Consider the following 22614-nt stretch of genomic DNA (forward strand, 5'->3'; position numbering starts at 1 on the left):
ATCAGATATTGTCAAAATAAGCATGCAGGAAGCGTTGCGTAAGTGCTTTATGTATTTTAAGTTCTTGCCTGGCACCCAGCCCTGTGATGAGGGAAGGTACTATTATTATCCCCCATTTTCCAGGACGCTGACTCAGCAAAGCTGAGTTCCCAGGGTCCTAGAGGTACTGAGGACTGGGTTCAAATCCTAACATGGCTCCTAGTCTTACCAAAGAGATACTTTTGGACTATAATAATTGCTGTACAGAAAAATAACACAGAGGAGCACCTGAGGGGCACAGTCAGTTGGGCTCTTGGTTTCAGCTCTAGTCATGATCTCAGGGTCATGGGATTGAGCCCAGCATCAGGCTCCAAGCTTGGAATGGAGTCTGCTTGGGTTTCTCTCTTACTCTCCCCCTGCCCCTCCTGCCCATGCTCTCTCTAAATAAATCTTAAAGCAAACAAAACATGAATATGTGAAAGGTTGGGGGCTACAAATGATTGCAGATAAGGGTACATATTTGACTCCCAGAAGTGTACAGCTCCATGAAATTTCCATAACCACATGCACCCAGGAGGCAAGCACCCGGATCAAGAAGCAGAACCTTGGGTGCCTGGCTGACTTGGTTAAGTGACTACCTTCAGCTCAGGTCATGATCCTGGAGTCCCAGGGTGGAGTCCTGCATCGAGCTTCCTGCTCAGCCTGGAGTCTGCTTCTCCCTTTGACCCTCCCCCCTCATGCTCGCTTGCTTGCTTGCTCGCTTTCTCAAATAAATAAAATCTTTTTAAAAAGCAGAACCTTTCTAGCACCCCAGGATGAGCCTCCTTTCAATCGCTAACACACTACTGTGTTCTTGTAACTGTCACGCACTCAGCCTTGACCACATCTTCCTTTCTCATCTTTTGGCCTAATTGTTCTTCCCCAAAGGCTCCCACACTCGCTCAGGTGGGAAACACGCCCTGAGCAGAGAGTGCTCCCTTCTATCTCCTTATCTGTCTTCCCTCTAGGTTGTGAACTCCTGGAGACAACAGATGGTATCTTTGTAGTCTCGGGTCTCCATCACCCCACATCCCCTCCATGACCTCAGTAAATGGTAGTAGACGGCAGGGGCAAGTCTTGTTACTCTGGTCCCCCCCATTTCAGAGGACATTGAGTTTTGGCTTCCTACTCTGCCAGCCATTCATCCATCCTTCAAGACTCAAAATGGTTTTGGTTCCTCTAGTGCCCCTAGCTCTGGGGACAACCCCCATTATCCCTTGGATCTCTGCAGCACCTCCAAGGCTGAGGTGATGAATGACTCATGAAATTCTGTAGCCCAATGCCTCCAAAAGGGATCAACGAAAAATAAATGCTTAATTAAGTGTTTGTTGGACAGAAAGGAACATCCTCCTCTTAGGGAGGGGTGGAGATGAGGTGAGACGATGCCAGACAAAGTGCCATCCCCAGTAAGATAAGGGGTGCAGGGAGGACTCTGCCCGGTCAGCTAGGACAACGGGAAGAAGGAGCGCACAGGGGCCGCTAGGGGGCATTCTCACCACTACTAGGTGCTGTGTTTTCACAGAAAGCGTTTGAGCAAGGGTACACAGTCCCAGGCAGGCAGCAGGTGTGGAACCACAAAAGCTGAGACACAGCCTCCACTCTTCTAGAACTGACACTGTGGAGCACTAGCAAAAGGAATGCAAATACTGTCAGAAACAGATAGGTTGGGGCGCCCGGGTGGGTCAGTGGGTTAAAGCCTCTGCCTTCGGCTCAGGTCAGGATCCTAGAGTCCTGGAATCGAGCCCCGCATCCGGCTCTCTGCTCTGGGGAGAGCCTGCTTCCTCCTCTCTCTCCCTGCCTGCTTCTCTGCCTACTTGTGATCTCTGTCTTTCAAATAAATAAATAAAATCTTAAAAAAGAAAGAAAGAAAGAAAGAAACAGATTGGTTCCCAAATTGCTTGTTTCGGTGACTTTCCCAGCCATCCTCTTTTCCATCTCCCACCCTTTCTCAGAACTTTCACATCTCCATTCCTTTGCACAGGCTGTTGCCCCTACCTCAAATGCCTTTCCCCCAGAAAGCCTCTACTTACCTCGTGATGAAGCTCAAAAAGTGTTTGCTGTTTCTCCAGCCAAAGCCCACTGCTGCCCTCTCCACTGTCCTCGGCTGTGTACAGCTCTGGGGCACACGTGGCCCGTGGTAGTGTAGGTCTGCCCTCATCTGGACGAGGCTCCTCCGGCAGCGCTGGGGATGGGTTTTGGTTTGTTTTTGTTTTTTTCTTAATGGTAAGTTCATTTATTTACTTGATCTCTATACGCAATATGGGGCTCGAGCTCACGACCATGAGATCAAGGGTCACGTGCTCCTCTGAACGAGCCAAGTGCCCCAGGGATGGAGTCTTATTTACCTCAGTGTCCCCCATGCCAGGCCCTGCTTGGGGATACAAAGTGTCTAACAAAAGGCTGTTGAATAAAATGGAGGCTGGTCGAGCCATGGAAATTAAGAGGGAGGTTGAGAAATGGCTTCATGGAGGAGTTATAAAAAGAGATGAGCAGGTGGGTGTGGGTGTTTCAGGCACAACAAATCATAGCGAGCAAAAGCCAGGCAGTGAAGATCATGGGTCTCGTGTTGACCAACGAGCTGCTCAATTTGACTCAAACCCTGAGAGGGAAAGCCAGGAGCTTGGTGGGTAGAGGCAATATTGGTGAATATGTTGGTGAAGACAGATTTGAGCTGGGGAAGGAATGATTCAAACTCAGCTTTAAGGAGTGGTTAGGTAAGCAGGTCATATCACTAGAGGTCACACAATGGGAGAGGGAAAGAGGGAGAAAAGCCACAAGTAAATGAGGGTAACCTGTGTAAAGTATATTAGATGTGAAGGAAAGCTAATCGAAAAGTTCCATGCTGGCAGCCAATCATGCTTTGATGCAAACAGCGGTTTAGCTTCTTTGATTAGTTACTAACATTTAAAGATTCAGAAAAATTCATTTTCTAAAAATCTGCTTTTCTAGCTTTTTGTGAAAACTTGGGAGACTGGCAATCTGGGGCCCACATTCCTACAGCAATCCAGGCACTGAGTTTGGGTCCTCCTGAGACGGACAGACACTGAGCCATCCATAGCCTCCACCCAGCCCACCACTCCTGGCATTCATTCAACTTTGGGACCCGCATCATCTTATCCCCTCTAATGCAACCTATCTTCCAATATTGCGGAGTTTTCTCTAAAATTTATTGGTCCCAACAGTTCCAATAAACACCGACAAAACTGAGTTGTTTCTCCCGAAATCATCCCTGCCCACTTAAAAAAACAACCCTGAATCAGGAGTGGTATGCCCTATTGTACAAGACCCCTCCCTTCCCTACCCAGCTGCTAGACTACAGCCTGGGAAGGCACTTTCCAGTTCCCCTTGGGAGTGGGTGCTGACAATAGCCCTATCTGATTGTCCCAACCCTAGAAGGCCAGGTTGGGGGGAAGGAGGGGAGGAGGGTAGGGTCCAGACTCTCCCACAGGGTCCCCCAGAGCATCTGCCTTTTCTAACCCCCAACTGCAGGGTCATCTGGGGGTTCCATCAGTGGATCCTGGAACAAAGATGACCAAGAAAATAAAGCAAGAAATAAATTGAGAGGCTCCCTGTGGCAGAGTTTTAAAAAGGGGGGCGGCTATATGTTTAGAACAACAAAACTAAAAAAGGGTATTTAGCCAAATGTTCCCTCTCATTGATAAAATTACAGGTGTTTTCTGTTTCCTTTTGGTCAGCCTGAATTTTCTACAAGAAATGTCTATTGCTTTTGTAATAAAAAGTTACTGGTTTGGGAAAGTATTCACGTATATTCCAGTAAGAAACAAACCTTCAGACCATGCCGCTCTGTGATGGGATGGAGACAGTGGGGAAGGAAAAGAGGAGAGAGCTTCTGAGATCTAGGGAAGGGAGAGGCTGCAAGACTTGGAGGCTGGAGTATGAAAAGGGAGAAACTGAGTCAGTAGAGTCTGCAGGTTTTCTGTCCTGGGAGCCTGGGTGGGTGACAGTGCTGCCCACAGAAACGGGGCTGTGTGGGCAGGGCAGTCTCGAGAGAACCATAGAGAAGATGAGGGGCCCCCAGGTACCACAAAGAGAATGGTTTTATTGATTTTACTGTTAGTTACTTAGTTTTTGTTTGCTTATGCCTTGCCTTCCTGAGGAAGGATTTAAAAGCATTTAATTAATTAAATTAATTAATTTAAATTATAAATTAATTTATAAATTAATTATTAATTTTTATTAATTTATTAATTTATTTTAATAATTAATTAAAATTAAAATTTTAAATTTTAAAATTTAAATTTTAAAATTTAAAAATTAAAAATTTAAAAAATTAAAATAATTAATTAAAATTAAATAAATAATTAATTAAAGGTTAAATTAAATAGAATTAATTTAATAATTAATTAATAAAATTTATTAATTAGTTATTGATTAATAATTAATTAATTTATAAATTAATAAATTAAATTTATAAATTAAAAAAATAAATTAATTAAAAAGGATTTAAAGTATGAAATAACATGAGTACAAAGTAGGAGGAAGACAAAAAAGAGCAAGAAGGTACATTTAAAAAGACCAGGAATAGGGGGCCTGGGTGGCCCAGTCGGTTACACGTGTGCCTTCGGCTTAGGTCATGATCTCAGGGTCCTGGGATCCAGCACCGCATCAGGCTCCCTGTTCAGTGGGGAGCCTGCTTCTACCCTTCCCTCTGTCTACCCCTCTGCCTACTTGTGCTCTTTCTCCGTCAAATGAATAAAAAGGCCAGGAACAAGGCAAAAACATACAAGTTTTGTAGTCTCTGGGCCACAGGGTCAGCTCTGCAAGTTCCAAGCTGTAGGTGTGTCCGGGCAAGGGCCAAGCACTCCAGTTGGGAGGGTTGGTCTCGGAGCAGAAGGCTGAGCTCCTGGATTTGGGAGTAGGCTGGGGAGAGGGACATGGAAGGGTGGGAGACTTCTGGGGGAGAAAAACATTATGAACCCCGAGACAGAGCCTTTGCTTAGAGGGAGAGGACCCAGAGGAGTAGTGGTTAGAGGGGTGGCTGGAGTTGGGGGGCGGGAGACCCAGAAGAGAGCGGTTCAAAGGTGAGGAGTTTCAAAGCCCACCAGGGTTGGGAAGGAGTTAAAAGAGGAGAGGAGCCAGGTGGAAACCTGAGGAAGGCAGGGAGTGGAGGCGAGGGCAGGGGCGGGGGCAGTTGCAGGTGTAGTGAGGACTGGGGGCAAGAGCCACTTTCCACAGGCAGCTGTGGGAGGAAGAGAGGGCTGTGCCAGGTTTTAAACATGGAGGGAGAGGCCAAAGGTACAGGGCGAATCAAATACTGCAGGCATGCAACAGATTCTACTGCTGACTCACTAACTCACTTGGGGTTGTCTTCCTAGCGGATTTTCTCTGACCCCCTTCCCTTCTCCCATATAATCCCTTTTGCAACCAGTGTAGGACTTGAATTCATCAAACTGACCAGGATCAGTCTGTGACCCTCAAAGAGAAGTCCATCATAGTCTACGGAAAGTAAAGGACAAGACGACAAGGTCCTTTCTATCCCCCAAACCATGATGCCGGCCTCTGATGATAGACTTGGGATCCCTGAGTGCAGAGTGGAGGGAGGCTGTCAGAGCCAAGTTATTGAGGCCCAGAGAGGGGCAGTGACTGGCGCAAGGTCACGCAGCCAGTGGTGGAGGACAGAGCGAAGCCAGTATTTCTGAGCCCCAAACTTTTTGCTCTGACATCATCTTCTCCAGATGATGAGACTCCCGGCTTCAGTTTTTGTCCTTTTTCTGGAAGTGGGACAAAGGAGCCAGGAGCCAGGCCAAGAAGCTGTCAGGGCTGGTCCTAGGCCCCAGGATGCTGGGAACCCAAGGTCCACACCCATGTAAACACGGGCCAGCACTGATACCTCTTGCTTGGTTCTCAATAGCTTCCTCCAAATCAGCTCCCCACTATTATCTTGATTATCCCCACAGGTCCCCTGGGAGCCAGGGAGGGGCAGAAAGTATTAGCCCCACTTCACAACAAAGAGAAACTCAGACAAGGAGGAAGGCAGTAATTTGCCCAAAGTCGCCCAGCAAGTCAGGGATGGGGCTGAGACAGGAGTGCGCATGGGAGATGGGGTCGTCAGCAGAGCATATGGCCCATTGGGCAGGGATGGGGTGATGCCCCAGGAACCGAGGGCCCCCTGTCTCACCGGCACAGTGGTCTCTCTGCTTGCTCCCCAACTGCCTCAGAGTACTGGAGAGGGGAAGCAGATGGGCAGAAGCCGCAGAGCATGGCCACAGTTCGGAGGGAGGAAGCCATCGTGGGTCAGGCGTCCTTGGGTGGGGTCTGTGCTGGCTGATTTTCCACCAGCTTCAAGGGGACCAGGGAACTTCTATGCCCCCACTGGGCCCAAGGGCCCCCCTGACATCCCTCATTGCCAAGGGGCCAGGGAGTCATCTGCACACCTGGGGAGAGAGGCAGACTGGTGCAGGTGAGGGTCGAGGAGGCCCTCTTTGCTGATGACAATCACTGGCTCTGCCTTCCAAAAGGATCACAAGTCGGGTGACCATAAGGACAGGTGACTAATAGAGCTCCCTTCAATCTCAAAAATATCCTGAACCTGACAATGAATTTCATGGTCATTCCAGTTATGGAACAAATCCTCTGTTCAATGGAGAAAGCCTTGAAAATATTATACAAGGAGAGCAGGCCTGGTTCAGTGCTGACATCTTTCCCCCACATCCCACCTCCAGCCCTGTCTCCCTCTGCCCCACTCCGCAGCCCAGGACAACCGAGTCTGTCCCAGAAACCACAACTCCCAGCTCTGCCCTCTAAGAGAATCATTTCTAGAGCTAACGGGGCAGAAACCTAGAGCCCTAGGTGGCTCCCTAGAAAGAGGCCTGGACCCAGGGTTAGGAAACCCAGGTCCAAGGCCCAACTTGGGCTTCACCTTAATCAGGGGGCTCTGTGCTTCGGTCTTTTTATCTGAAAATTGGAGCTAAGGAGTAGTTCAATTGTAAGAACGGCAGGTGATGCCGGAGGAGATAAGGCCACCTGGGCATTGCAGCAATGTGAGGCAGAAAGCCGTGATTCCCGGGGACAGTCAGCGCTGCCCAGGAAGTCACTCCCTGCTGTTGCCACAGGGTGACTCATGGGGCCCCTTGGCAGGGTGAGTCGTGCTCACTATGGTGGATCTGGCCCAGGCCCAAGGAGGGCGCTGACAGTGCGGCCCTGCTGGGAGCCCGGTCTCCTGGCAGCCACATACGGTGGGCAGGTCTGACCTGGGAGAGCCGCGGTTACCAACTGCCTGGGGCCTGGGCTGGTTGCAAAAGGGGCTGGTGTTCCTGACGCAGTCTGCTTTCGGTCTCACTCACTCTCCCAAGCCGGTTCCCAGGAGAACAGGGGAGCTCGGGGAGGGTGCGTCACCCCCGCCCTGGGCACCTCTCAGCTCCCAGGGGGAAAGCAAGCCAGGCACACCTCCTTTCGCGTGCACACACACTCACAGGACAGCCCAGTCCCAGTATGCTCGCCAGGCACAAGGAAGCACACGGAGAGAGACCCCCTCACAGATCCACACAGCATGCACAGACATGTAGACACACGGCCCCCCAGGAACTTGGCCTAACCTACACATGCACACCCAGATACACACGCAGATTTGTGTACAATACACACTCGTAAGGCCAGATACCATGTGGGTACATGGACATGCACATCCAGAGCTGTACACATCTTGCATAAAGAAAGACGCCCACATGGACAGACACAGACACACAGACTTGCGCATATATGGAATTATTCAGAGCTTTGCCCAAAGACAATACCCACTTTCAATATGCAAGAGCAAAAACAGGGACGAACGCAGGGAAATGCGCGTGACCACAAATACACAACATACATACACCTTGTCATCACTTAGTATTTATTGCGTACCCGCAATCTGCTGGTCATCCTCCCACAGAAAGATGTCCTCCCCCCACACACGAGTCAGACAGACACAGAAACCCAAGCCCTTTCTGAAAAGCCACTTGGAATTCTACGGGGTCCAATCTCCAAACCAAAGAGCAACTGTTTTTCTGTAGAGGGCCAACCCATGGTGGAAAAAAAAAATAATCAAATGTCAACGTAGTATCATTTATAATAGAAGGAAAAAAAAGTTAGAGGAAAACAACCTCAATGCTCCCAATTTGGGATCTGGTTGAGAAATTATGGTCAGGGTGAAATAGTAGAAATAGTAAGCAAATATACACATACAGTTACATCCCCTCTATGCCCTGCGTGGGGCCCACAATCCGGAGATCAAGGGCTGCATGCTCTACCAACTGAGGCAGCCAGGCACCCCTGTTAAAATTTTAAATGGAGGAAAAAAAAACCCAAAATACAAATTTTATATACAGCATGATAACAAAAACAATTCAAATATATGCATAGAAGAACAGGCTGGAGGGAAGTACATCAAAAATGCTACTATTGGGGCGCCCTGGTGGCTCAGTCGTTAAGTGTCTGCCTTTGGCTCAGGTCATGATCCCGGGGTCCTGGGATTGAGATCACATTGGGCTCCCTGCTCAGTGGGGAGCCTGCTTCTCCCTCTCTCATTTCCTCTGTTGCTGTGTCTTGCTGTGTCTCTCTCTCTGTCAAATAAATAAATGAAAAATCTTCTAATTTTCCTATGAGTAGCTATTATGGGAAAAAAGAAACATTTTAAAAGTCAGCTAAGGTTTGGTTACACAGACATTAAAAACAATTTACATCCGTCAGGCCATGTAAGATGTAAGAAACATACAATTTTATCTGATTAACATAATCAATATCCTTTTAAACTTAGAATCAAGAATGGAGAGGTGGCAGGGTGCCTGGGTGGCTCAGGTTATGATCTCAGGGTCCTGGGATCATGCCCCGCATGGGACTCTCTGCTCATCGGGGAGCCTGCTCCCCTCTCTCCCTCTGCCTGCTTCTCTGCCTACTTGTGATCTCTGTCAAATAAATAAATAAAATCTTTAAAAAAAGAGAGAGAGAGAGAATGGAGAGGTGGGAAAAAAGGCAAAGGCAAGAAAGAGGTAGATTATTATAGACAGAAAACAGAAGCAGAGCAAATCAGTGGGTTTGGAACCAGAAGTAAATCCCACCTGTCCTGCATGGGCTTAGGCTTGGTCTCTCCAAGGGCCTTTCCAGCAAGCCATTGCTCTCAGGCTTATCTCCAGGCTTCAGTGGCACATATCTGGAGCTGAACTTGAGCCTCAGGATCCCCTCCAGGGCTCACTGGTTGGCTTTTTATCTGAAGCCCTTAAGGGCCAACAGCAAACATTGCCGGAGCCCAAGCCCCGTTGGGAGCACAAGGGCATGAAGAGGACTTTCTACTTCACTGGGGAGATGTGATCTGAGTAAGTGACCAAATTCAGAGTGCCTCCAAGTACCAAGAGAGCAATGTAGACACTAATACAAGTAAGAGACCCTTTCTGGAAAAGGGGAGTATGGAAAGATGCTTAGAAGAGAAACAGGACATGGGTGGCACTTTGCAAACTAGAGCACTTGGCAAAGCAAAGACTTGGGAGTCAGAAGTCAAAAAATAATCGGGGATCAGGGAGTGGGATCACTGGAATCAGCTGGCCTGGTCCAGGTTGGTGTGGGATTTGAGAAGTCCTAGAATTCTAAAATGAGGGCCTGGGAGTTCACTGCTGGCCCCTGAGAGCTGGTAATAGTCCTGAGTCAGAGAGGCACCAGAGGGAAGGCAGCAGGGGCAGGGATGAGGAGGGCAAGGCTGACAAAGGCTCGGGCCAGGCTTGGTGACCTAGCAAAAGAGGAGACATAGTGGCATGGATGTGTTGAGACCATCAGAGAATCAGGGAAGAAGCCAGAGCGGGGGGAGCCTCAGAGATGGCTTTTAGACTTCCGCCCCCTATTCGCGGCACCTCTAAAACCCCCAGAAGAAGTCTGACAACCTCTCATCCAGAATCCTGAGTCCTGTTTTGCAAATGAGGAAACTGAGGCACACGGAAGGGAAATGATTTGCCTAAGGCTATGGTTGATGGCAGAGTTTGAAGGTGGGGGGGTAGTGTGATGGGCTGGGTTGGGGTAAAAGAAGCTGTGGAGCTGAGGTGTGAGACACACCCCATCCCCCACCCCTCCCACCCCCCCAATCCCCACCTGCCCTGGCGCAGCTCCAGCACCCCCCTGGGGGGCAAGGGGACAAAGGGAGACAAGATGGCTGGAGCTCTGGGGGATGGGTACTGGTGGGACAGGCGCTGGACAGTCTTGGCTAAAATCTAAATTTGGGGATTATCTCGGGTTTCACTTGGCTAGGATTTCTGTCCCTCAGCCCTGCTCTTTCTCATACCCCAGCAGCTGTTACTTCCTGCAGAGGCTGCTGGGCTGGGACAGTGCTCGCACTCACCCGGCCTGACAATTGCCTAGCAGGTGTCCCAGGTGTGCCTTAGAAATAGCTCTCTAAAAGAATAACATTTACCCATGGACATACAGAACTCTAGATTTCCCAGAGTACTCTTACAGCTGCTTGGTAGTAATATCTCACTTGAGATGTTACCTTTTTTCTCTGGGGCTCCCTTTCCTTATGGGTAAAATAAAGTGTGTTTTTTTCCTCCAAGCTGCCCTTTAAAGTTCCTTCCAGCTTCAATTCCAAGGAATGTTCTCTGGATCCCTGCTCCTGTCCAAGTTGTCACCCAACAAACCCTCACTCCACAGGATTTCTGGGACCAAATTTGTACTTAAATTATTTTTTTAAGGAAGATTTTATATATTTGACAGAGAGAGAGAGAGATCACAAGTAGGCAGAGAGGCAGGCAGAGAGAGGGGGAAGCAGGCTCCCCACTGAGCAGAGAGCCCGATGCGGGGCTCGATCCTAGGACCCTGAGATCATGACCCCAGCCGAAAGCAGAGGCTTAACCCACTGAGCCACCCAGGCACCCCTCTATTTAAATGATTGACAACTGGCACCTTGGTCCTTCTGCGGACTGAGTGCCAAGATCGGAGACTAGGTCCAATCAACTTGACCCAGAGTTGACCAGTGGTTGAGCTTTAGGCTGTAAAGAGTCCCTTCATGCTCAGGCTCTGAAGCAGGTGGTCCCCCACCCCGAGACCCTGTGGACAGTTGGAAGGATCAGAGCAGGAAGGTTGAGAGGGCCCAGCATTGCCCGAGAGCCCCAGCGCTGAGGGAGGTGCTCTAGAAAGGAGGGGCAGAGGGGCGGGGCAACACCCGCCTGGTGAGGTCATGGGAAAGCAGCTCTGGCGCTGACACCTGGGGAAACCCGTTCCTAGGCTGCTTCCCACGCTAGCTCTCCTGGGAACCAGCTAAGCCCCAAGCGGGGAGCCCCAGACGTGCCCCCCCCCCAGTCCAGTTCCCATCACACTGTCTCATCTAGTCCAGCCCCCACCTGTCAGTTTGGCCTCAGACCTTCAGTGTCCAACCTGTCTATCCTGGCTGCTGGGCCTTGAAGAGAGCTCTGAGAGGGCAATGGGCAGACAGCTCCAGGAAATGACACAGAGACAGCAGCTTCAGAAACCTAAGACTTTATTTGTAGACTCTGTACCGTCCTACCTTCTAGGCTGTGGCCTTAGAGAAAAGTGACCCCAGCCCCTTCCTCCTCTAGGCTCTAGGTCGCAGCTCCTCCCCCTCCTCCTGCCGGGCCCTGCCTCTCACTTCCTGCCCTGCTCCTGGCCCAGCCAGTTTGGGCAGTGCCTAGGGAGCCCTGAGTCCCAGTTCTTCCCAGGGACCAGCCCTGCCCTCCCGGGCCCTGGGGGCAGAGGGCAGCCCAGGTGTCAGCCTTACTCTTCAGCTGCCCCACTTTTCTGCTCTCCTTGCTCTTCCCTCTTCCAAACCTAGCCCTCTGACCTGCCTCCTCACCATACTGCCTCCTGTCCCAAGGCTCCAAGACCTCACTTTCTGCTCCCCTCTCTGTCTCTCCTTGACCTCTTACCCAGTCCATCCCGAACTTCTCTCCAAATCAGGGCTGGACACCCTCCTGCCCTCCAAAATGCCTGGCTCTTCCTCTCCCGCTGTGCCAAGGTGGGGACCACCATAGGGGGTCCTAATTCAGCCAGGCTGACCTGAGGGCTCATGATAAGAAACTGGGAATTGGATCCCAAAATGCTTGGAGGTGAGGTGGCTGGCACTGTTAGGACCAGCCCATGAAAATGAAAGTGCTGGGATTTGATTTCTCTGTGACCCTGACCACAGAAATCCAAATCAGAGCCCCTCACCTATTAGAGCGGGCAGTTGGAGGCCTGTGTCCCCACAGTGTTCAGATGGAACTGAGTCCCATAGGGTGGCCTGGCCCTGCCAGCATCCCCCTCAAAGGCCCCCGTTTCCAGAAGTCTGTGGGCTTATGCCTACTAGTCCCTAGCCACCGAGGCTCTTCAAACAAAGCAAAAGAACTTCTTCCAGCGGCAGCGGGAGAGGGTACGCACACCTTTGGCGTTCAGTTTCTTCTCCAGCCGGGCTTTATGTTCAATGGCACTGAGAATAGCCGAGTCAAACACCTCTTTCAAGTTCTTCTGCGTCAAAGCGGAGCACTCAAGGTAGCAGGAGGCACGGATTTTCTCCGCTAGACCCTGAGCCTGGGGTTGGGGCACGGGGCCCTCCCGGCCCCCCTGGTCCAACTGAATCAGTACATTGACATCGTCCCTCAGGTCGGCCTGCGTACCCACCAGCAGCACGGGTGCCTGGGGGTTGTGAGTGCGGATCTCCGGCAGCCATTTCTCTGTGATGTTCTGGAAAGAGCTGGGCTGCACCACGCTGAAGCAGGCCAAGAAGACATCGGTATCCGGGTAGCAGAGAGAGCGAAGGCGGTCAAAGTCTTCCTAGGATGGGAAGGCCTGATCGTTAGCAGGATTATTCCCTGCCACAGGTAATGGGAATCTGATTGTCACCTGGGGTTGCAGACCTGAGAGTCAGAAGGGCCCAAGACTTTCTCCATTCCTTATCCATCTAGGGTCCTCCCAGGCTCCAGCCCACCTTCTCCCAGTCCATTAGGGGTCGCCCCAGCTTCTCACCTGTCCCGCTGTGTCCCAGAGCTCAATGCGCACCGGCGCTCCATCCACCAGAACTTGCACTATAGGGTCAGGGCGGGGTGGGGGTGGGGGGGACGGCGAGTTACGAAGAGCGTCCAGGGCCGCACCAGACCTCACCAGCGCCACCTCTGGGCCTGCTCCCGCCTCCCTCCCGGGGGGCTCCCTTGCCCTCCCGCCCCCGCGCCGGCCCCGGCCGACGAGTGCACAACCCTACCCCCAACCACGCGGCCGCCGGGGCCGTTGAACGTACCGGAGAAGGTGTCCAGCGCTGTGGGCCGGTAGCGCGCGGGGTATCCATTGCAGGTGTAGCTGACGATGAGGCTGCTCTTGCCCACGGCGCCGTCGCCCACCAGCACACACTTGATGCCCAGCTCCGGGGGCGCGCTGCCCCGCCGCGGGGGAGGGGTCGAGGCCCGGAGCGGGGACGACTCGGACTCGCTCAGCTCCCGCGGGGGCATGGCCCGCTCCGGGGGCAGCCCGGGACCAGGCTCCGCTGCGCTCCGGAAAGCAGGTGCCGCAGGCCACCTCCGACTGAGTCCGCCAAGGCCCGGCGCGCTGGCCCGCCGCTAACCCCGGGTATATGTGGGGCCCCGCCCACCTCATCTGCATGTCCCGAGCGGCCTCGAACCCCGCCCACCCGCCGGGCCTCCAGCTGCGCCTCGCGCCGCAGTGCACCCCATGAGGCCAGGCAATCACAAACGCCGGGAGGAAGGGAGGCAGGACGAAAACTGGAGCTCAGGGAATCACGCAGGTGCAAGGACAAAGAATCAACAAAATGGGGCAGATCGAGGTATCTTGGCGGAGAAAGCTATCCAGGATTTATCGTTAAGAGGAAGAAGCAAGTTGTAGCACACACAATACAGCCTGTTCAAATCAAACCTTTGTTGAAAATAAACTAGATATATGTTTGCACGAGTATGAAAGTCTGGATAGGGCGCCTGGATGGCTCAGTGGGTTAAAGCCTCTGCCCTCGGTTCAGGTCATGATCCCAGGGTCCCGGGATCGAGCCTCGCTTTGGGCTCTCTGCTCGGCAGGGAGCCTGCTTCCCCCTCTCCCTCTCTGCCTACTTGTAATATCTCTCTCTGTCAAATAAATAAAAAAATAAAAAAAGATCTTTAAAAAAAAAAAGAAAGTCTGGGTAATAATTTTCTTAATTAACGAATGATTTTTAAAAAATATATACATCATGGCGGCACCTGGCTGGTTCAGTCCTTAGAGCATTCAACTTGATCTCAGGAATGTAAGTTCAAGCCCCATTCTGGGTCACTTACAGATTATTTCAAAATAAAATCTTTAAAAAAAAAATACAGATCATAAAGAGAAGATAAACTCAAGCATGAACACATCAAGCAGGAATTTACTGTAGTCCCAGGGAACAGCTCCCTCTAGGTTAGGCCTGGAGGCAGGTCTTAAACACCTTCACTATATTCTGCTAAAGGAATTCGGGGTGCTGGAGAATCTAGCTGGAGAGGATCTCCAAGGACAATTCTCCATTTGAGTATTTTCTAAATCCCCAAAGTCCCTAATACTATCTTCATCATCGTCATCACAAGCACATAGTAATTACTCTTTGTTGATGCTGTTCTGGGCCACCCACTGTCCTTGTTCCAGAAGGGGTTTACAGACTGAGACAATATATGCCAGGTAGCTCTAGGAAGGTCACCCAAGAGAGCTAATTTCATTTCTTTTTTGCAGCCGTACCAAGTGACATCAGGCCCAGAATCCTTTCTCTGAATTCCAAGATAGTCTTTCATCTCAGCCTGTACAAAGATCATTAAAAACACCTCGTTCTTGAGTTGTTGCAGGGAGAATGTTGGGAGGGGAGGAGGCAATGAACATTAAAGAAAAGAGATAATCCCCCCCCAAAAAAAGAAAAGCAAAGAGATAATCCTATTTCTTAAACTATTGGTAGTATAAAAATCCATAAATCCAAGTCTCAAAATCTCGTGGAAAAAGTGTCAGGATCCCTGATTTTTATTTTTTTCTTCCTTCCTTCCTTCCTTGTCAAGAATTGAGGACAACACCTAGAAAGTTGCTAATTTAACCATTAAAATCTTGACTATGGGAAATGGTAGGATCCTCTCCAATATCCACTTCTATATCCCAATGTCTACCTCCTACATTCCCTCCATCCAAATATCTGGGGATCCTAATAATCCCTGATTATAGGCCCAAAGACTTCTCAGACATATCCACCTATATTTATTCATCTAGCAGATGAAAGAGGCCCCAAAGTGTTGTCTTACCACTGTATCCCCCAGGAGGTCCAAAAGCTGTTCCTTTTGCTCTCCAGGAAAAGGAGGCAAGAATGCGGATTTGAAAAGACAGGTATGGAAACCTGGGTGGCTCAGTGGGTTAAGCCTCTGCCTTCGGCTCAGGTCATGATCCCAGGGTCCTGGGATTGAGCCCCGCAGACCCAGGGTCCTGGGATTGAGCCCCGCATCGCATCGGGCTCTCTGCTCAGCAGGGAGCCTGCTTCCCCCTCTTTCTCTGCCTGCCTCTCTGCGTACTTGTGATCTCTCTCTCTCTGTCAAATAAATAAATAAAATCTTTAAAAAAAAAAAAAAGAAGAAGAAAAGAAAAGACAGGTATATCAGGAGACCCATCCTAGTATTCCTAGTTCTTCCACTCATTAGCTTTTTGACTTCTGAGAAATTCCTTGATCTGGCTTAGCATTATAAAATGACAGGTGAAAAATAAAATAAAATAAAATAAAATAAATGACAGGTGAAGCCTGTTTATTTTTGAAAACCCTTCTAGTGCTAGCAATCTGTGATTCAGGGAACCAGGTGTCGGGGACAAAATTACTACACACACACACACGTGGGGGCTCTTCTTCACAGAACTCTAGTCCTTTTGCCCAAGTTTTAATAATAGTTTAATTGTAGCTATAAATTTGAGGGTAATCTTGTTTAATCCTTTCTGCAGGAATGAAGGGTATATAAAAATAATACACAAATGGGGGGAGGTGTCTGCTGGCGTGAAAGCCCTGACTGAGCCTGTGATAGGCCCCATGGGTGGGGACACTTTCTGACCTAGGTCCCTCTGTCTGAGCTGGTTTAAGGACAGTCTTGCCAGCAAGAAGGGGAGGGTGGAGACAACCCTGGGAGCTGGTGAGTCACCTGTTTCTCAGCTAAGGACTTGCCATTGTAGCTGCTACAGCTGGGAAAGTCCCCTCCTTTTTTTTTTTTTTTTAAGGATTTTATTTCTTTATTTGACAGACAGAGATCACAAGTAGGCAGAGAGGCAGGTAGAGAGGGAGAGGGGAAAGCAGGCTCCCTGCCGAACAGAGAGCCCAATGCGGGGCTCGATCCCAGGACGCCGAGATCATGACCTGAGCCAAAGGCAGAGGCTTAACCCACTGAGCCACCCAGGCGCCCCTGGAAAGTCCCCTCCTAATGGTGGGTTGAGTCTTATTCTGGCCCCCCCCCCCGCCCCCGAACAGATCGTCTATCCTAACTTCCAGGCAGACACATGTTTGCTAAGATTGAAACTTGGCCCTAACATTCTCTCTAGAGAAATGCTTGATTCAAGGGCTGGGGCAGGAAATATACAAGATGAGCCTGGAACATTCTGTGGTACAGAGAGTAAGGACACCCTAAACAAAAGAAAGGGAAGATGGTGGCACATCAAACAGACACCAAGTCAACTAACTGAAAGAGTTTCCAAAGGCCGAATCTGGAACAAGTTGAGCAACAAAATTAAGACATATTGGATTATAACCCAAAGAATAACATAAATATCCACAAGGCTATTCTGATATAAATAAATGATTGAGTACCTAAATCAATAGGCCATCATAGGCAAATCTCCCATGGAGAATTCCAAATAATATGTGTAGAACCAGGAAGAGGAACATAACCCCCAACTCCTTGAGAGTGGGGCTGTGCGTAGTGACTTCCTTCCAAGGAGGACGGTATGAAAAAAGTGGAGGGGGAACGAATAACTTCACAGTGGAGAATCCTGACGAACTCTCCCTCAACCCAGTGATCAAGATGAAGATCAACATTGATAAGTCAAGTTGATAGTTATGTACGCTTGGTATGATGTAATGAGAATGGCATTTTTCCTCTGTCTAATCATGAGAACGATGTCAGAAAAGTTCCATTTGAGGGGCACCTGGGTGGTTTAGTTGGTTAAGCGTCTACCTTCAGCTCAGGTCATGATCCCAGGGTCCTGGGATTGAGTCCCGAAACAGGTTCCATGCTCAGCAAAGAGCCTGCTTCTCCCTCTCCCTCTCCCTGCCACTCTGCCTACTTGTGCTCTCTCTCTCTCTGTCAAGTAAATTTAAAAAAAAAAAAATCTTTAAAAAAAAAATAAAAAGAAAGAAAAGTTTCATCTGATAGACATTCTATGAATTGCCTGCCCAGTACTCCTCCAAACTGTCAAGGTCATAAGAAGCAAGGAAAGTCTGAAAAACTGCCGAGAGTTGAGGGGAGCCTGAGGAGAATGGCTACTGAATATAAGTAATATGGTCTGTGGACCGATTCTGGAGCTGAAGGAGGATCTTAGGGGAAAACTGAGCAATTCCAAACAAAATTTGAATTTAGGTAACAATAATGTATCCATGCTGGTTCGTTAATCATGACAAATATAACCACATAATGTAAGATGTTCATCACAGGGGAACCTGGGTTGGATGTATATGGAAATTATCTTCTCAACTTTTCCTGTAAATGTGAACAGTTTATTTAGAAAGAAAGAAAGAAAGAAGAGAAAACACTCAAAAAACCAAAACATGGCCCTGACGTTGAATCATGGCAGTAATAACCTTTAGTTTCCAAAATGTCTGACACAGGTGTATGGGACTTAGAAATTAGTGCTTTAATTTCCCTGTCTTATGGGAAGCAAAGCGAGACGGCTGGGGGAGAGGGTGAGTATACTAGGGAGAGGAGCTAGGGGACTTGCCCAATATTAAAGAGGCTAGTAAGTGCTGGACACTTCACAGGTTCACCCTCAGGTGTGGCCAAGTTCTTGAGCATTTCTCTTGTTCCCTTATCTTATTTAAAATTACTGTTTATTGGGGCGCCTGGGTGGCTCAGTCATTAGGTGTCTGGCTTGGCTCAGGTCATGATCCCAGAGTCCTGGGATCGAGCCCTCCATTGGGCTCCCTGTTTGGCGGGGAAGCCTGCTTCTCCCTCTCCCTCTCCCCCTGTTTGTGTTCCCTCTCTCACTGTGTGACTCTGTCAAATAAACAAATAAAATCTTAAAAAATAAAATAAAATAAAATTACTGCCTACATTAGGATACCTAGGTAAAACCTCAATGAGAGTAAACCAAACCGATCTCAAACAAGCAAGCAAACAAACCGATCTATCCCTACCCCACCATCGTGCTTTTCCTACAGCTGAAACGGTGTTAACAAAAAAAAAAAAAAAAAAAAAAAAGCTGGTAGTGGGGTAGCTTGGACTTAGCAAGGTCAATGCGCAGACTCTTTGTAAGAGAAACACGCCCGGAGCAGTCTTTCTCCAGTTCCTGGGGAACACTCTGCTCCAAGCCTCCCAAGTCAGGCCTGCTGCTCAGGAGGGGCCCCAAGAAAGAACTGCACATTTAGCACTTCATTTGGCAGTCATACCTCAGTAAAACTGGGAAAAAAAAAAAACACCTCTTATTTACCATACTACTGCTACTACTGCCGTACAATAGACTGCACAGTTAATAGTTTTTGGTTTTTTTTTTTTTTTAACGATTATTTATTTATTTGACAGACAGAGATCACAAGTAGGCAGAGAGGCAGGCGGGGACGGGGTTGGAGGGTGTTGAGCAGGCTCCCTGCTGAGCAGAGAGCCCGATGCTGGGCTCGATCCCAGGACCCTGAGATCATGACCTGAGCCGAAGGCAGAGGCTTTAACCCACTGAGCCACCCAGGCACCCCTAACTGGGTTTTTCTTTTTAATTTGGTTTTTATTAATATCTAATGTATTATTTGTTTCAGGGGTACAGGTCTGGGATTGATCAGTCTTATGCAATTCACAGCGCTCACCATAGCACATACCCTCCCCAATGTCCATCACCCGGCCACCCGATCCCTCTCTACTTGGTGTGCTTGTGTCCTGGGAGGGAGTTGGTGGCAAACTCAGCTGTCTGGGCTGAGCTGGCCTCATGGTGTCCCCTCCCAACTCCCCCCACAGGATCCTGCTAGCCAACCCTTCAGCCCAACCCCATCTGAGCCGTCCATGTCCTCCGGCTCCCATGGCTCAGTCTTCCACCTTGCCCTGCATCTCCCCTCTAATTCCGCTTTAGCCTCTGCTTTTACCTCTTTCTCACCACCTCCCCTACATCTAGCTAATCCCAACTGCTACTGCCCGCCACGCCCCCAGTCCCTTTTTCCTGCCCAGACCTCACACTCAAGCCCTGGCCAATATTTTTTAAAGGCCTGTGGAAGTTGAAACCTAAAAAAATTCATCTATAAAGGACTCCTGGAACCCCTGGGTGGCTATCAGTTGAGGGTCTGCTTTTCTTTGAAATACAAGACTCTCCTCTTCCTTTTCGCATCCTTTGCCACAGTAATCACCTCCTACTGGCCTCCCATCTTTGCTTTGTACATTTCTGGTGCACCCAAGCTTTCTAAGTCAAAACACTTATTCTGTCACTCTCTCACTCAAAGCCTATAACGAATTCCTGTTTAGCCATTGGATAGTGTCTGAGTCTCTACCTGACATCCCACATCCTTCAGTTAGAGTACACCTCCAGCCCTGCAAACAATCCTTACGAGAATTTTCAATGAGGAAATGCGGAAAGATAATATTAAATGGTACAGAATTATAAAGACAGTTTGAGCCCAAGTATTTTAAAAAAGTGTACAGTTAGAATAAAAGAGAATCCTATATGAAGAGTGTATATTAAAATGTGGAATCAGTGGCGCCTGGTTGGCCCAGTTGGTTAAGCACCTGCCTTCAGCTCAGGTCATGATCCCAGAATCCTGGGACAGAGTTCCCCATTGGGCTCCCTGCTCAGCGGGAAGCTTGCTTCTCCCTATCCCTATGCTCGCCTTACTTGTGCGTGCATGCTCTTTCTCTCTATGACAAATAAATTAAATAAAATCTTAAAAAAAAAAAATACTGGTTGGCAGCCCACGATCCTTCCCTGAGGCTGCAGCACCTGCCCAAATGGCTGGGTCTCAGGTCCAGCCAAATCCTTAGTTGCTTCGTCCCAAGGACTGACTCCACTGCCCAAAGCTTCTTCTGGAACAGGAGCTGAGGCCTGATCCACTGAGGTCCATTCATGTCGCTGTGGGTAACCCTAGAGCACATATTATCCTTTGATGCTGATGAGGATAATGATGAACATCAGCAGCTTTGCAAAAAGAGAGCCCAGTAAACAAACATTCAATGAATAATACTATCGCTCCAAACTCTCTTCTAGGCATTGTTTATATAAACTAGCATTTTACACACTTGTAAATAGGGCTATCTAAATTCTTTAGCAACTGGTATAGCCTCAGAAAGAGATAGTCCCTGTGCTGTAGCAGGTTTTTAGAAGACTGGGTTATGCCCAACGTTAACCCCTTAGTGGCTGGATTCTGGGCAGGAGTGACAGGGTGGGGCACACTCAGGGAGGTGGGTACTTTAACAACTGGTGTGGTCATACTGGTGTGTGCCTGTCGAACTTATCAGTCTGTTTGGATTTGAAAGGAGTATAAACCAAGCAAAAAGGGCTTGGAAACAGGGCACCTGGGTGGCTCAGTCGGTTAAGCCTCTGCCTTTGGCACAGATCATGATATCTGGGTCCTGGGAGAGAGAGCCCCAGCGCTCCTTGCTCAGTGGGGAGTTGGCTTCTCCCTCTGCCCGTTCCCACCCCCCTCAACTTGTGTTCTCTCTCTCTCTTTTTTAAAAGATTTTATTTATTTACTTATTTGTCTGAGAGAGAGAGAGAGCGAGAGTGAGAGCACAAGCAGGCAGAGAGGCAGGCAGAGGCGAAGAGAGAAGCAGGCTCCCTGGCCAGCAAGGAGCCCGATGCAGGACTCCATCCCAGGACCCTAGGATCATGACCAGAGCCGAAGGCAGAGGCTTAACCGATTGAGCCACCCAGGCATCCCTCTCTTTCTCTTTTTTAAAAAGATTTTATTTATTTATTTGACAGAGAGAGAGAGACTGTGTGAGAGAGAACACAAGCAGAGGGCGTGGGAGAGGGAGAAGCAGGCTCCCTGCTGAGCAAAGAGCCCAATGCAGGGCTGGATTCCAGGACTCTGGGACCACGATCCAAGTGGAAGGAAGATGCTTAAGGGCTGAACCACCCAGGTTCAGTCATTTACTCTACTAAATGGAGGGAAAAAAAGGGGGGGGGGCTTGGGAACAGCCTTAAAGAAACAGCAGGAATCAAGCCCAGGGGAGAAAGAATGGGGTCCATTTGGAACTAAAGCTAGCTTAGCCTGGCTGAGGAAGAGACAGATAAGCAACAAGCTGGCAAGGGAAGCGGGAGCCCGATCAGGTCACATCAGAGCTGCTCTTGTCCTTTGGAGTTATTTCACAGGAGAACTGCTAGGCCTAGAGTGAACAGGACTAAGGGTTGTCTTGAGATGCCAAAATTTCAGTGCTAAAATTGGGAGGGCTGGGGGGCACTGGGTGGCTCAGTCAGCTAAGCATCTCAATCTCTGTTTCAGCTCAGATCATGATCTCAGGGTCATGATCTCAAGATCTTAAGATCAAGCTCCGCATCAGGCTCCACCCTGAGCATGGAGCCTGCTTGAGATTCTCTCTCTCCCTCTGCCTCTCCCCCTGCTCACATGCACTCTCTCTCTCTAAAAAAATAAAAATAAAATAAAATAAAATAGGAGGGCTGGCCACCCCAACTAGATCTCTTTTTCACTCCTGTTAGCAGTTCCCGTGTGCTCTTCAGAAAGACCACAGCAACTGAACTAGAAACAGAGCAGGATTTTCCAGACCAATGTGAAATCCGCATTTGCTATTTTGTGAAAGGTACTGGGTTTTGTTCACATTTAAATTCATATAAAACAATTATTTCCAAATCAAATTCCTTTCGCCTCTTTTATCTCAAATACAATTTCATTGACAAGAGACAAATTTGCTTGATGGTCAAGAGCATGGGCTTTCGTCCCTAGCACCTGGATTAGTAACCAGATTGTCTTATTTACTAGCTGTTGTCTTCTCAGTCTCCTTGTCTATAAAATGGGGTTAGAATAGTACCTATCTCACAGAATGTTGTGGGAATTAAATGAATTATGGAGAATGCTTAGCATAGTGCCCATAGAGAGAGCTCTGCAAGGGGGCTCTATAATAATTATCTTCTCTCTGGGTCGGGGCAATTTTTTTGGATGGTCATGGGCCTGCCTGAAAATAAACAATATAGATTTGTCAGGGAAGGTAAGGTTCAGAATTTTGTTTCCTGTGACCCAGAGAGGGAACACGAAAGGAACTGAGCTTTTTTTTTTTTAAGATTTTATTTATTCATTTGACAGACAGAGATCACAAGTAGCCAGAGGCAGGCAGAGAGAGAGAGGGAAGCAGGCTCCCCGCTGAGCAGAGAGTCCGATGTGGGGCTCGATCCCAGGACTCCGGGATCATGACCTGAGCCGAAGGCAGAGGCTTTAACCCACTGAGCCACCCAGGCACCCCAAGAACTGAGCTTTTATTGAAGTTGCCACCCTACTATCCTGGCATTGTTATTACCTTAATTTTACAG

The 22614-nt window shown here is 49.0% G+C and overlaps 1 protein-coding gene across 1 annotated transcript; it reads right to left on the reverse strand.

Moving 5' to 3' along the window:
* Window positions 1–11458: 11458 nt before the first annotated feature.
* Window positions 11459–13520, reverse strand: RHOV (ras homolog family member V). Its single transcript, XM_080809494.1, has 3 exons — window positions 13223–13520; window positions 12955–13013; window positions 11459–12762 (listed from the first exon to the last, which is right to left on the reverse strand). Exons 1-3 carry the CDS (start codon window positions 13428–13430, stop codon window positions 12319–12321), a joined length of 711 nt encoding a protein of 236 aa, XP_080665620.1. The 5' UTR covers window positions 13431–13520; the 3' UTR covers window positions 11459–12318.
* Between the last annotated feature and the right edge of the window lie 9094 nt (window positions 13521–22614).

Source organism: Martes martes, assembly GCF_963455335.1.
Source record: "Martes martes genome assembly, chromosome: 7".
In the NCBI taxonomy this organism is placed as follows: Eukaryota; Metazoa; Chordata; class Mammalia; order Carnivora; family Mustelidae; genus Martes; species Martes martes.

Coding starts and splice junctions, on each gene's coding strand:
- RHOV (XM_080809494.1), bottom strand. CDS start 13,430: ATGCCCCCGCGGGAGCTGAGCGAGTCCGAGTCGTCCCCGCTCCGGGCC. Junction 13,014..13,222: donor AGCGCTGGACACCTTCTCCG/GTACGTTCAACG, acceptor CTGACCCTATAG/TGCAAGTTCTGGTGGATGGA. Junction 12,763..12,954: donor TCTGGGACACAGCGGGACAG/GTGAGAAGCTGG, acceptor TTCCCATCCTAG/GAAGACTTTGACCGCCTTCG.